At 34.8% G+C, this 15500-nt stretch overlaps 1 protein-coding gene across 2 annotated transcripts in view; it reads left to right on the forward strand.

Moving 5' to 3' along the window:
- The window catches only part of LOC306879874 (elongation factor-like GTPase 1), a 108588-nt gene that overhangs the window by 7591 nt on the left and 85497 nt on the right, over positions 1-15500 (forward strand). For both annotated transcript variants that reach the window (XM_079433098.1, XM_079433099.1), the window contains exons 4-10: positions 2134-2218; positions 2301-2434; positions 2853-2990; positions 3825-4042; positions 6228-6351; positions 8504-8583; positions 9288-9424. In XM_079433098.1, the coding sequence (XP_079289224.1) occupies positions 2134-2218; positions 2301-2434; positions 2853-2990; positions 3825-4042; positions 6228-6351; positions 8504-8583; positions 9288-9424 (916 nt within the window). The remainder of the gene's footprint in view (positions 1-2133; positions 2219-2300; positions 2435-2852; positions 2991-3824; positions 4043-6227; positions 6352-8503; positions 8584-9287; positions 9425-15500) is intronic.

Consider the following 15500-nt stretch of genomic DNA (forward strand, 5'->3'; position numbering starts at 1 on the left):
AGCATCTGACGTCGCTCTATTTCCCTGGGTCTGTGCGGAATCAGCTGGCGGAAAGCGGCTGATTGCTGCTTCGCTGCCCTGAATTTCTCCACCACCGCGGTGACTAAATCTCCAAACAGTCCATCATTGGAGGTCGGGGCATCCATAAGAAAAGATTTGTCCTTTTCCTTTATGTCGGTGAGGTTGAGCCACAGGTGGCGCTCAACCGTCACCATCCCCGCCATCGAGCGGCCGACTGCTCGAGCGGTGTGCTTGGTGGCACGTAGCGCCAAATCCGTTGCCCACCGCAGTTCCTTCACAGCCTCCGGTGAGATGCCTTCTCCCTCATCGAGCTCCTTCAATAGCTCCGCCTGGTAGGCCTGAAGCACCTCCATCGAGTGGAGCTTGGCCGCCGCCTGACCTGCAGCCGAATAACCTCACCTGCAGCCATCACTTCGTGCGGTGCCCCGGGAACCGCAGAAGCGACACGGAGGGAGTTTGGACCTTGGAGAAAACGTCTACTCTCGAGCGCAGAACTTTCAGTTGCAGGCCGTCACAGTGGGAACATGTCGACAGGCCGCTAAGGGCCGCCTGCGCATGATGCAGGCCCAGACACACAACGCACCTGTCATGAATGTCCCCTGCCATGATAAACCTGCTATACGGATCCTTACATCTCCAATGACACATCCCGTCCGCGAAGAGGAGTTAAACACTGCTCGAGAAGAAAAAAAATATTGCTGAGAATGCAGGATGCTTTCTAGGGCACAAAAAAATTTTCTTTCGCTTTCCTGAAGGAAATAAAATCCGAGTGAAATGGCGCGCGGCACTTAGGTGGTGACAAGCGCTATTTGGCCAATAGGATTGGCGGCATGGTACAGGGCTTCAGACATTCGTCACACCAAAGGGTGTCTCTTGAGTCTTATATTGGACAGTATTAAACCTTATGAGTTACATCAGACTTCTCCATATTGGAGTTTAAATGTTTCTATTTATTTTGTCCTCTCTCTAACATTGGATAAACAAAACGTTCTCATCTTGAGCAGAAAAGAAAGAACAGTTTCAAAGTTTAAATTTCAACCTAGCCATCTAACAACAATTATTTATATATATATATATGTATGTTCTTAGCTTACAGATTAATAATGCAAAATGTAGATCAGAAATGTCTTGTTAGGCTACATCTGGTTTGAGTATTGGTTATAGATAGATAATGTAATTTGGCCTCTCACCGTGTTTCTGTTGTTGTTAAAATAACCACGGCAGCGCGTGTCCGGAGAGAGAGCGCACGGAGCTGAAAGGGCTTGAATAAAGCACGTTTAGCTTCAGATAAAAATACGAGGATATAGCGCTGAAAGATATTTACCACAAACGACCCTGAGCGCTTGTTATGTGATCCGCTCCGCTGTTTTGACGCGCTGCTCACTTAAAATAGTGCTGCTGTTACGGCTCGCGGTCCAGATGGATGCCGGGGTGCGGATGCGGTCCGCCTTTTGAAACTCAGTTATATAAGTATTTAAGGATAAAAGACTCGAGTTGCCCTCCTTTTCCTCGAGTCCAGTAAAGTCTGGAGTCATTTCAGGTCAGGTCAAGTCTAAAGGGTATATGCGACTCGAGTCCCGAGCCCATCTTTGCCTTGGGTTGCATCAGACACATTTTGTTTGCATTTATTTTTGTTTTATAATCGGTATCGGCCGATCACCATGACAAGAAATCGGTACTCTGTATCGGCTGCAAAAATCCTGATCAGAGCATCCCTACAATGTACATATTGTGTTCATACTGTATTGCAAAACACTTTTGCTGCTATTGAGGTGGGATACGGGTAAGGGGCAGGTTTGGTGGTATGGGTCGGTTTAAGGGTGGGTTTAGGTGTAAGGTATGGGTCAACAGTGTAATTATAAATGTAATTATAGAAATTAATTACAGATAGCTATTTTTAAAATTATTAGTACAATGTAAAAACATGTATGTACACAATAAGTGCATTGTACCAAATTATTAATTTAAATGTAAGTACATAGTAGTTAAGGCCACCTAATATAAAGTGGGACCAATATCTATTTTCACTTTTGTTTTGGAAGTTGAATAAGACTCAGACATGTCCTCCCTGTCAGTGTGATCTGAAATGCTGTTTTCTGTCTGTTCCTGTAGCTGAGATATCTGGACAGCAGGGAGGACGAGCAGATCAGAGGAATCACTATGAAGTCCAGCGCTATTTCATTACATTATACAACAGGTAATGGCCATTGCAGTGTGTAGCTTTACTGATTCAGCACTATGTACTGCTGTTACTCATGGGTAAGAACTTGTCATTGCAGGAGGAAACGAGTACCTCATTAATCTCATCGACTCTCCTGGTCATGTGGATTTCTCCTCGGAGGTGTCCACTGCTGTCAGACTGTGTGATGGGGCCCTTGTTGTTGTTGATGCTGTGGAGGGAGTGTGTCCGCAGGTATCATCCGTCACTTGAGTGTGTTTTCATATGCGGGTTTCTCTATATTGGTTTTATTGTGTTTCAAAGTATTAATGTGTAGAAATGACACACTTTAAGAATTGAAGTTACCTTTTTTTTGATCATTACATTTCCTAAAGTTTTAATTTAATGTAAAAATAGAGGTAATAAAATGACATTACAATTTGTACGTTTGATTCATGTCCTTCATTTGCATTTGGTGAAGACTCGGTGTTCACCAGACTTCAAATGTTCATGAAAAGCATCATTAATCACAATGATAGTATTTAGATAATATTTAGATTTTTGCTTTATCTCTTGCAGTAAACATTCTGAATATACTTGACAGCTATGCTTGTGCAGTCGATGATTGTTCAGTTCTTAAACCTCTACAACATCTCTTTTTTTTCTACTTTAGACACAAGTTGTTCTACGACAAGCTTGGCTGGAGAATATCCGTCCTGTTCTTGTCATCAACAAAATCGACCGGCTGATCATGGAGCTGAAACTCACTTCACAGGAGGCGTACACTCACCTGCAGAAATTACTAGAGCAGGTGAGTTAGAGCTCCAAAACACAACTGAAGCTGTTACAAATAGGGATTTTGAAATGCATTTTGTGTGTAAAAGAGGAGTCATGTCATGTTTTTTTTGTAGGTCTAAAATGTATACTTTAGAAAATGTTTATATTTTTTTTGTTATATATTTTTTTAAATATCATTTATATATCATCAGTATTGGGGTCAGTAAGATTTTTTTGTTAACTAAATTGATAATTGTATTTAGTAAAAACACATTAAATTGATCAAAAGTGACAGTAAAAAGATGTATAAATTGTTACAAAAAATATCATATATTATAATATGTTATGTTAAATAAATGCTGTTATTTTGAACTCACTGTATCTGGTTTCCACAAAAATGTTGTTTTTAAAACATTTACAATAAGTAGAAATTTCTGTTCCTTGAGCAGGAAATCAGCATATTAGAATGATTTCTAAAGGATGAACAATCTTCTTTACTGTTATAAGAATAAAAAAGATTTTAAAATAGGATTAATTAATAATGTTTAATAATAACAGTTAATAAATATAATAATAACAATTAACACCACTTAATAAATATAAATTTTTTAAATGGTAATAACATATTTTTACTGTATTTGACCAAATAAATGCAACCTTGGTGGAGATAAGGGACTTTTGCAGGTTTTTTTTTTTTTTTTTTGGACTGAGGAGGATGTTTTGACTTATGAAAGTTACTCTTTTTTTCATAGTCCAAAGATCAAGGAAATGTATTCTTTTTTGTGATATGACAATTTGAAGCGTCTCTGTATCATATTACTGGACAAAAATGAAGTTCTCTAAATCTTTGTTTCTGCCTGTTCTGTAGGTGAATGCAGTTACTGGCACGTTATTCACCTCTAAAGTCCTGGAAGAGCGAGCGGAGAAGGATGCAGAAGCTCAGAGCAGCTGTACAGAGAACGGCAGCAGAGATCAGGTGTACGACTGGAGCGCAGGTTTAGAAGAAACCGATGACTCTGACCTCTACTTCAGTCCTGACCGTGGAAATGTGGTGTTTGCCAGTGCTATAGACGGCTGGGGCTTCAGGTACATCTTTCTCAAACTGAGGGAGCTTTCACATTTTTTTAAATGAATTTGTCAGACTATTTTATCAAAAGCTTACATGGTTGGTTTTCACCCTTTACATCTTGCCAGTGGTTGTAGTACTTACAATGGCTCACAAGATGGCAATAGTATACTAGATTTCAAAACCAGGACTCCCCACCCTTATAATGCATTGCACAGTTTTGTGCTGTTACATATAATGGTGGTTTTAGATACTTTAAATAAGGGCTAAAGTAAAGTACTAATGCGACTGGTGTAGGTGTATATTTCTAAAAGCTGACCAAACTGAACACAGCACTCATCTGGTGAGCATGAGGATGGTTTTTTTTTGCACCAAAGCTCATTACTTTTAGCATGTTTTATATTATAAAAGCACTCCAGACTCAAGTACCTTTTTGCAGTTTTAAGATTAAAAGAATAGGTCAGCCAAAAAGTTAGACATCATTTACTCACTCTCATGCCATTCTTTATCCTTTATTATGTTGTTACTTGAGTGAAACACAAAATATCATGTTAGACAAAATGTATGAGCTGCTCTTTTCTAGAAGTGTAATGTGGCATAGTGTACTAGTACTAAAGTGCTCCATACATCTTTTCATTTGCCTTTAAGATTAATTCTCATAGAGGGTATATTAGCATATGGCCTAGAAAGACTTGTTTCAGTCCATTACCGTAAGGAGGCCTTGTTTTGTGATTTCTAGACGTCATTAAGTTGTGCTGAACTGATGCAAATGTGATGCATCAATCTCTCAAGCAGAAACACAAGAGTCTAAGGGTGCTTTTTATGTAGACCAGAAAAAAGTGGCCTAGTTAGAAGTCAAACATGGACATCTAAACCAATTTAAAAATGTTTTAGGGGAGGTATAAACTTAAGCTTCAGATTCGTAACACTTTACAATAAGGTTCTGTTTGTTAACATTATTTATCATGAACTTACAATTTCATTTTAATATCAATATTTACTAATACGTTATTAAAATCAGAAGCTGTATCTGTTAATAGTATTTAATGGATCTAAGCTAACATAAACTATCAATGACGAGTTGTATTATTATTAACTAATGCTCACAAAGATTAATAAATACTGTAACAAAAGTATTATTCATTGTTAATTAATGTTTGCATCTTGCATGGATGATTTAAGATATATTACATGGACTGTAGACTAGAGTTGCATTCATAATTAGTTTCCTTTACATTTATTCATTTAAAATCAACATGCATTTTAATTAATTATACATATGTGTATATTTTTATATATGAGATGAGATGAGGAACTGTGTTTTTGAGTTATTAATTAAATCTTAAAAATGTAAAATTAAAATGAATACGTAGTTTTAACATAAAATATATCAAAATAAAAGACTTTCTAAAAATATTTTTTTTTATTACTGTTATTTGTATAGCTAAATGTCATGTGAACATTAATCGACATCAGAAAACCATGAGAAAAAAAATCTCATGGCGTACTTAAAGTGCCCCTATTATGGATTTTTGAAAATGACCTTTCATGCAGTGTGTAACACAGCTCTAAGTGAATGAAAACATCCTGCAAAGTTTTAAATCTGAAAGTGCACCATGTATAAAGTTATTGCATTATTGGTAAAAATAAATGCAAATTATAAGACAATGAAAGTGTTTTTTGACCTTGCATGCATGTCAACCTGTTGTTGGGGACTGCTAAAACCAAAATACGCACCTGTCATTACCCATAATAGGGGCACTTTAAAGTAAATATATTAGGTCAAATGGGTTTGGCTGACAGAAGTAGTTAGGGAATCCTTGCTGTATCTATTATATATATCTATTATATGATGCAGACCAGGACTTGCGTCAGCTAGAGTACCGACATGTTTTCCAACACTAACCACTGCTCTACGGCTCTGACAGAAATATGTTTTTGAAGCTGAAGGTTAATGATATCTTACTGAATATGACTCCGTAAAACAAGCGTGATGTTTAACATTGCAGCTGTGAATATTCTGTTAAATTTAGTTACTTGGTAATTATGCGATGATCTTACAGCTGTCATAGATTAGAGATGTTGTTGAAATCACAGACCTCTTTGAACTGCATTCTTACAAATTAGTGGGATGCAATAATATAAATAACAAATAATAAGTGCAAATAATGATGCCGAGTTGTCTTTTCTCTAATTCTCTGACAGCATTCATCAGTTTGCAGAGATGTACAGTCAGAAAATGGGCATCCGCTCCTCGGTTCTGCTCAAGACCCTGTGGGGCGATTTCTACCTCAACGCCAAAGCCAAAAAAATCATGAAGGGAGCTCAGGTACAATCTTACACTTACCTTACATTTGAACTATTTTAACATGGTTTATGTACTTGTACCATGGTAATACATCGGTATGCTTTATAATACCATATATAGTCAACATTATAGTAAAATTATCTGTAAACTGATGCAATGTTTTCATCACAGTATGGATTTTCAAAACGGTCATTGTGTTTTTCACCCGAGAAAATATATATTTTATGCGTTTCATTTTAAGAAAACAGTGTTTATGCTGGTCCTAAAAGTCTTAATTTGCCCTTCCTCCAATAAAGTCTTAAAATATCCTGCATTGGAGCAGAAAGTCTGGTCACACTTTATATTAGGTGGCCTTAACTACTATGTACTTACATCAAAAAATAAGTACAATGTACTTACTATGTTCATATTGTATTGTAAAACACGTTTGCTGCTACTGAGATGGGATACGGGTAAGGTTAGGGATAGATTTGGTGGTACGGGTAGGTTTAAGGGTGGGTTAAGGTGTAAGTGATGGGTCAACAGTGTAATTATAAATGTAATTAAAGAAATTAATTACAGATGTAACTACATATAGGTATTTTTTAAAATATAAGTACAATGAAAAAACATGTATGTACACAATAAGTACATTGTATCAAATGATTAATTTAAATGTAAGTACATAGTAGTTAAGGCCACCTAATATAAAGTGGGACCGAAAGTCTTAAATTCAAAAAATAAATATCTTCATCATTATTTTTGTCTCATGTTCCAGTTCAAATATATAACATATCTAAACATAAGCTATAGTTACTTGAGATTCAAAATGGAAATAGAAAAGTTTTGTTTTCTGAGGAATTAAACATCACATTAAATGATGTGAGTTTGTGCTTAAAGCAAGAACAAATACCTTTCATTGTGGTATGAAAATTAGTTTTTCCTTTGGATTAAGTTGATTTATCTACTTATGACTGACAGGAAGTGGGCTGACAGAGCTACAGGAGTGATGTGACAGCAGAGACCCTCCATTAGATGCTCTGAGTTTGTAGTGCCATTTAGGGCATTCAAATATGCCGTAGTTATGCTAATGGACGTCAGTTCCCTCACTGAAACCTCACCTTAATAACTAGAGAGCACACACACATGCACACATTAGTCTGGAACATCCTCTTCCCTCCCATGAACAAGTGATCCGAACAAAGCAGACCTGGATATGGTGTTATAAGGGTCAATAATGTGACTTCCATATTTTGTATTTGGATCTATTATTATAAAACATGAAAATTATGCAGACAGTGATTTGACTGTACACTTCTGTGATGGACTTTTTTATATTTCTGAGTTAAAATGCATTAATAATAGCATACTGAAAAAAGCACAGTGCTGTTCAAAAGTTTGCTGACACAGCATTACGCAGAGCCAAAGCATAAAACCCAAACTTGCCCGAAACCTAAAGTTAATAATACTATGTTTGGGGTAAAATAAGGAGGCAGTTTGACATATAAAGCTTGGTTTAACTTATTGATCCTCTTTCCTGTCAATATGTGAGCACTGACCACATTTAAAGCATGAGTGTTTTAAACTCAACGTGAAAAGATTTTGCAAAAATGTATATTCTATATATAAATTGTATAGTCATTGTCCCATAAACGATATGAGGATATTTTGCGCATTGGTTAATAAGAACCCTCTTGTCAGAGATGTTTACGGTAATGCAGGAGGAGGATCTGAATAATGAACCCTTTGAAGATCTATGCCTCGGTCTGCAGTTACCAGATGTTTCGTCTCGCCAGACGTCCAACACTCCAAAAAAATAAAAATAGTCTTCATCCTAGACTGATCAATCACTGCCATTATTCCACTCTGGCAGACAGATCTCATTCAGAGAGAGTTGGTTATGCAGGGCGACGTAACCTCCAGACGGCAACATTGATTTGCAGGACTGACAGAGTCGAGCCTAACTTAAGCCTTTAAACTCATCTGAGCTCATATGTTAGTGAAGAGTTTGACCCTGTTCAGTCAAATCAGAGGCTTTTTATTATGGCTCCAAATCTTAAAAGCAACCAATGAGTCCTTATAGTCCCTGGGTCCTTTACATACTGGCTTAATTTGTGTATGATGCATTCTCTTTTCCTTATACTGTCCTAACGGACATCATGCTCATTAACTCTGTCTTTCTTTGTCTTCACAGTCCAAAGGAAAGAAAGCTTTGTTTGTGCAGCTTGTCCTGGATAATATCTGGAGTATGTATGATGCTGTGGTCACTAGAAGGTAACTTCCTATATGTTTGTCAGTACAAATGAGAAATTGTCATCAACACATTTGCCCTTTCACTTTGAAATTGAATGTGCTGCAAAATGATATTGATATTTCTTTATAAATGTTTTTTTTTTTATGCTGTATGGAATTCAGTGCTATTTTTAACTAAATCTATAAAAAAAAAACTTTTAAAAATAGTTTTCATTCATTAACATAAAAATAAAAGCTGAAACAAAAAAGGTAAATAAAATTAACTTGAAAAGCTTAAACAAAAAATAAAAAAGAACTAAAATAAAATAAGTTGAAGTAATAAAGCTAAATTGAAATGTAACTATTAAGAAAATTACTACAACTTCAACTACAATTATTTTCTTGGCAAGTAACACAAATAAGTGTAAGTTTATGTGCAAAAATATGAAAAAAGTACGACATTAAAATTATAACAGAAATAGGAATAAATTAAAGCAAAATAGAAATAAAAAACTAAAAATAAAATATAAATAACAAAAGCACACAACAAAATTACTAAAACTTGGTGAACAATGTTTAGTCATGAAATAAAGCTTGAAATAAACATTTACACTGATTACTTCTGAATACATAATTTCGGTCTGACTACATAATTCATCAACGCATTTTATTTTTAATTCAAAATGAAAAAGTCACTTTAAATGTGTATTTCCAGTTTTCTTTACATTTTGTTTACACCTTTCCAGGGACAAAGAAAAGGTGGAGAAGATGTTGACCTCTCTGGGGTTACAGGTCATGTCTCGTGACCTGAGACACTCAGACCCCAAAGTGCTCCTCAGTGCCATCTGCAGCCAGTGGCTTCCTCTGTCTCAAGCCGTGCTCTGTATCCTTTACTACACAAACACTAGCATTCAAAAGTTTAGGGTTGGTAAGTGTTTTTTTTTGCTTTTATGGAATAAATAGAATTTTCACTATCATTACTCCAGTCTTCAGTGTCACATGATCCTTCAGAAATCATTCTAATATGCTGATTTGCTGCTCAAGAAACATTTTTTTTGTTATCAATGTTGAAAACAGTTATGCTGCTTAATAACTTTGTGGAAACTGTGTTGATCTAAATCTAAAATCCAATCTAAAAGTCTTTACTGTCACTTTTGATTAATTTAACGCATCCTTGCTGAATAAACATATTAATTTCTTGCAATGCAATATTAGAATTTACAGCGTTGTTTCAACATCATTAACGTGTAATCACTGCATTGGTGTTCTTGCATTGATTTACATTATGAACTGTAAACGGTCTAGGGATGCACCGATAAGAAAATTTTGGCCGATACCGATAATTCTTTATAAATGAAAGCCGATAACCGATATGTTGGCCGATAAATTTAAATCCAAATTTTTATATAATTTTTGAGCCTGATTACAAAAAAGTCTCAACATTAAAGCCATTAAACACTTCAACATAAATCAAACAAAAAGTAGCCTTACACATAAATAAAACAATGTTTAAATAATGCAAACAAGTCACTGGACAACATTACTTAACGTTACATGTAAAAAAAATAAAAAAAAAATAATGTGCCATGTATTAATTAAACGGAATAGTCCCCGCACCGACATTTAAATTATTTTGATTAAACCATAATGAAAATAATAAGATAAAAATAATACAATTTGGTGGTTATTATTATTAATAGATCAATGATTTTGAAAAAGAAGTATCTTAAATTATTACCACTGTTTCAAATAGCAGGAAGCAGTTTTAGCTGCGTGCGCTGAAGAGCTGAATGAACACCGATAAACTGAAGAGCTTATCATTTATAGAACATAAACATAATATTATAACTTATATATGCACAAAAAGACGCAAATGCACAAGTGATCTTGAACTAAGTTATGCGCTAATAAGATGTGACGCGCTTTTGGCTCTTCCCGCAACAACGCGCTGAAACACGACAAATTAAACCAAAGAATTTACAACGTTTTATTATAATAGTGTTCTCATGATAATCTTATATATATGATAGTCCCAATCATTGTTATTAATGTTGTGCATTGCTGTTCGAGCTGCATGCGCTGAAACTGAAAAGCTGAATGAACACTGGTAAACTGAAGTGCTTTGCTGGCAGCTTATTTAACTCAAGGAAATTCATCATATGTGAGATTAATCAGCTATTTATACAACAAACTAAACATAAAATTACAACTTGTATGTTCAAAAAGACGCAAATGCACAAGTGAACTCGAACTAAGCTAAGTGATAACCAGAATGTGTAACTTCTGCTGTGGATGCGCTCTTTCCACAACAACGTGCTGAAACACGACAAATTAAACCAAAGAATTCATAATGTTTTATGCTAGTATGTTCTCATTATAATATTATATATATGATAGTCCCAATCATATAGTTATTAATGTTGTGCGCTGTTGTTTGAGCTGCATGCACTGAGCTAAAGATGATCACTGAAGCGCTCTATTAACGCTCTATTAGCTAAGGAAAAGAATTCTATAGGCCTATGAGATAAATCAGATATATATGCATAAAATAAACACAATATTACAACCTACAATTGCACAAAATGCTGCAAATGCAAGCGAACGTCATGACTGTTCTAGTCATGAATGTGTAGCTCTGTTGTGGATGCACCGATAAGAAAATTTTGGCCGATACCGATAATTCTTTATAAATGAAAGCCGATAACCGATATGTTGGCCGATAAATTTAAATCCAAATTTTTATATAATTTTTGAGCATGATTACAAAAAAGTCTCAACATTAAAGCCATTAAACACTTCAACATAAATCAAACAAAAAGTAGCCTTACACATAAATAAAACAATGTTTAAATAATGCAAACAAGTCACTGGACAACATTACTTAACGTTACATGTAAAAAAAAAAAAAAAAAATAATGTGCCATGTATTAATTAAACGGAATAGTCCCCGCACCGACATTTAAATTATTTTGATTAAACCATAATGAAAATAATAAGATAAAAATAATACAATTTGGTGGTTATTATTATTAATAGATCAATGATTTTGAAAAAGAAGTATCTTAAATTATTACCACTGTTTCAAATAGCAGGAAGCAGTTTTAGCTGCGTGCGCTGAAGAGCTGAATGAACACCGATAAACTGAAGAGCTTATCATTTATAGAACATAAACATAATATTATAACTTATATATGCACAAAAAGACGCAAATGCACAAGTGATCTTGAACTAAGTTATGCGCTAATAAGATGTGACGCGCTTTTGGCTCTTCCCGCAACAACGCGCTGAAACACGACAAATTAAACCAAAGAATTTACAACGTTTTATTATAATAGTGTTCTCATGATAATCTTATATATATGATAGTCCCAATCATTGTTATTAATGTTGTGCATTGCTGTTCGAGCTGCATGCGCTGAAACTGAAAAGCTGAATGAACACTGGTAAACTGAAGTGCTTTGCTGGCAGCTTATTTAACTCAAGGAAATTCATCATATGTGAGATTAATCAGCTATTTATACAACAAACTAAACATAAAATTACAACTTGTATGTTCAAAAAGACGCAAATGCACAAGTGAACTCGAACTAAGCTAAGTGATAACCAGAATGTGTAACTTCTGCTGTGGATGCGCTCTTTCCACAACAACGTGCTGAAACACGACAAATTAAACCAAAGAATTCATAATGTTTTATGCTAGTATGTTCTCATTATAATATTATATATATGATAGTCCCAATCATATAGTTATTAATGTTGTGCGCTGTTGTTTGAGCTGCATGCACTGAGCTAAAGATGATCACTGAAGCGCTCTATTAACGCTCTATTAGCTAAGGAAAAGAATTCTATAGGCCTATGAGATAAATCAGATATATATGCATAAAATAAACACAATATTACAACCTACAATTGCACAAAATGCTGCAAATGCAAGCGAACGTCATGACTGTTCTAGTCATGAATGTGTAGCTCTGTTGTGGATGCACCGATAAGAAAATTTTGGCCGATACCGATAATTCTTTATAAATGAAAGCCGATAACCGATATGTTGGCCGATAAATTTAAATCCAAATTTTTATATAATTTTTGAGCATGATTACAAAAAAGTCTCAACATTAAAGCCATTAAACACTTCAACATAAATCAAACAAAAAGTAGCCTTACACATAAATAAAACAATGTTTAAATAATGCAAACAAGTCACTGGACAACATTACTTAACGTTACATGTAAAAAAAAAAAAAAAAAATAATGTGCCATGTATTAATTAAACGGAATAGTCCCCGCACCGACATTTAAATTATTTTGATTAAACCATAATGAAAATAATAAGATAAAAATAATACAATTTGGTGGTTATTATTATTAATAGATCAATGATTTTGAAAAAGAAGTATCTTAAATTATTACCACTGTTTCAAATAGCAGGAAGCAGTTTTAGCTGCGTGCGCTGAAGAGCTGAATGAACACAGATAAACTGAAGAGCTTATCATTTATAGAACATAAACATAATATTATAACTTATATATGCACAAAAAGACGCAAATGCACAAGTGATCTTGAACTAAGTTATGCGCTAATAAGATGTGACGCGCTTTTGGCTCTTCCCGCAACAACGCGCTGAAACACGACAAATTAAACCAAAGAATTTACAACGTTTTATTATAATAGTGTTCTCATGATAATCTTATATATATGATAGTCCCAATCGTTGTTATTAATGTTGTGCATTGCTGTTCGAGCTGCATGCGCTGAAACTGAAAAGCTGAATGAACACTGGTAAACTGAAGTGCTTTGCTGGCAGCTTATTTAACTCAAGGAAATTCATCATATGTGAGATTAATCAGCTATTTATACAACAAACTAAACATAAAATTACAACTTGTATGTTCAAAAAGACGCAAATGCACAAGTGAACTCGAACTAAGCTAAGTGATAACCAGAATGTGTAACTTCTGCTGTGGATGCGCTCTTTCCACAACAACGTGCTGAAACACGACAAATTAAACCAAAGAATTCATAATGTTTTATGCTAGTATGTTCTCATTATAATATTATATATATGATAGTCCCAATCATATAGTTATTAATGTTGTGCGCTGTTGTTTGAGCTGCATGCACTGAGCTAAAGATGATCACTGAAGCGCTCTATTAACGCTCTATTAGCTAAGGAAAAGAATTCTATAGGCCTATGAGATAAATCAGATATATATGCATAAAATAAACACAATATTACAACCTACAATTGCACAAAATGCTGCAAATGCAAGCGAACTTCATGACTGTGCTAGTCATGAATGTGTAGCTCTGTTGTGGATGCGCTCTTCCCGTAACAACACGCTAAAACACCAGGCGCACAAAGATTCCATTAATTATGTAACAGTAATGTTCTCATTATAATATGACAGACTTGCCCTGCACATGTTGCACTTCACTGTACTTTCCTGTTCCAAGTGATTCCAATAATATTTCAAGCAATTAAAAACCATCATGGTGAACAGTGCGCATCTGAAGTGCCTCTGCAGGAAATAATGCATTATTTATCGGCTTTAATATATTGGCTAAATTTTTATCGGTTCGATAATGATAACAGAAAAAATTAACATTTATCAGCCGATAACGATATGGTGGCCGATATATTGTGCATTCCTAAATTGGTCCATACTTTCTTGCATCTATAACTGTCTCTGATAAACTGGGGAGGAAAGGAGAAAAATAGAGAGATATTAGATTAGAGATATCAGCCCTATGAATAATGTAAACTCTCTCAGCAGTTTTCGTAGATGTGTGAGTTCTGGCATTGTTTCTCTCAGGTGGTGTAATTGGTTATAGTTTGAGTCGCGTAATTAACAAGTGCCCGTTCTTTGTAGTGGGATCAACTTTAAATCTTCCTAGAGACAATGTATGAGTAAAACAAAGCAGAAGGGAATACATTTGGCATATAAAGATTGGTTTAACCTCTTGGTCCTGTGTTTTGGACTGTCCAAAAGTCTGAATTTCAGAGTATTGACTCTAGAAGCATAGAGCACACAGTTCTCTGTTAATTATACACAACCTCCAGTGACGTTAGCCACATCAGCACTAGGCATTTGACTGGCATTGTCCACCTCCTCAGCCGTCAGCCATCCTGCCGTGATCTCACCAGCTGTACGGGGAGGAAACGCTCAAGCGACCGTTATTAGATGCTCCTTCTGCGCCGATATGATTGACACAGACACGCCTCGCAATTACTGTGGTGACAGGTGCTCGAAGTGACACGGCACCGCGATTAACGCTTTTGGTAAAATGTCAGTCGTTCCTCTAAACATGTATTTGAGTGATTCTCAAAATACATTGCAAATGTACAATTTTGGCCCTCTTAGCAGGTGTTTTATGTTTGTGTGTTGTTTTTTTGTGAATGGAAAGTAGTTGGAACTTTTCACAGTTGTCTGTCTCACCTCACAAGTCTTGATCTTCTTGACTAACCGGTAATTTAAATTTATACAGCATCACAATTCGGACATAATTTTGTCTGTCAAATATTTAACACTGTTACCAAGGTTATTGTAAGAAAAAAATCATGAATCTAATACTTTTCCTAATTTTATTTCGAAATGTATACATTTTTTTTGTAGTGTTCAAAAGTTTGGGATCATTATGATTTTTATTTTATTTTTATTTAAAACATTAATACTTTAATTAATCAGGACAGTAAAGAGGCATTTAAGAACATTTTAATGTTACCAAAGAGTTTTATTTCAAATAAATGCTTTTGAACTTTCTATTCATCAAAGAATCCTGGAAAGAAAAAAAAACAATTTGCATTAAAAAAAAAACCTGTTATAACAATAAAACTTTTCTCAAATCATTATATTAGAATGATTTCTGAGCGATCATGTGACAATGAAGACTGAAATAATATATTTTTATTAATAAATTATAATATTTCACAAAATTATTGTTTTTATATAGTCCTTTTA

Source organism: Barbus barbus, assembly GCF_936440315.1.
Source record: "Barbus barbus genome assembly, chromosome: 2".
Classification (NCBI taxonomy): Eukaryota; Metazoa; Chordata; class Actinopteri; order Cypriniformes; family Cyprinidae; genus Barbus; species Barbus barbus.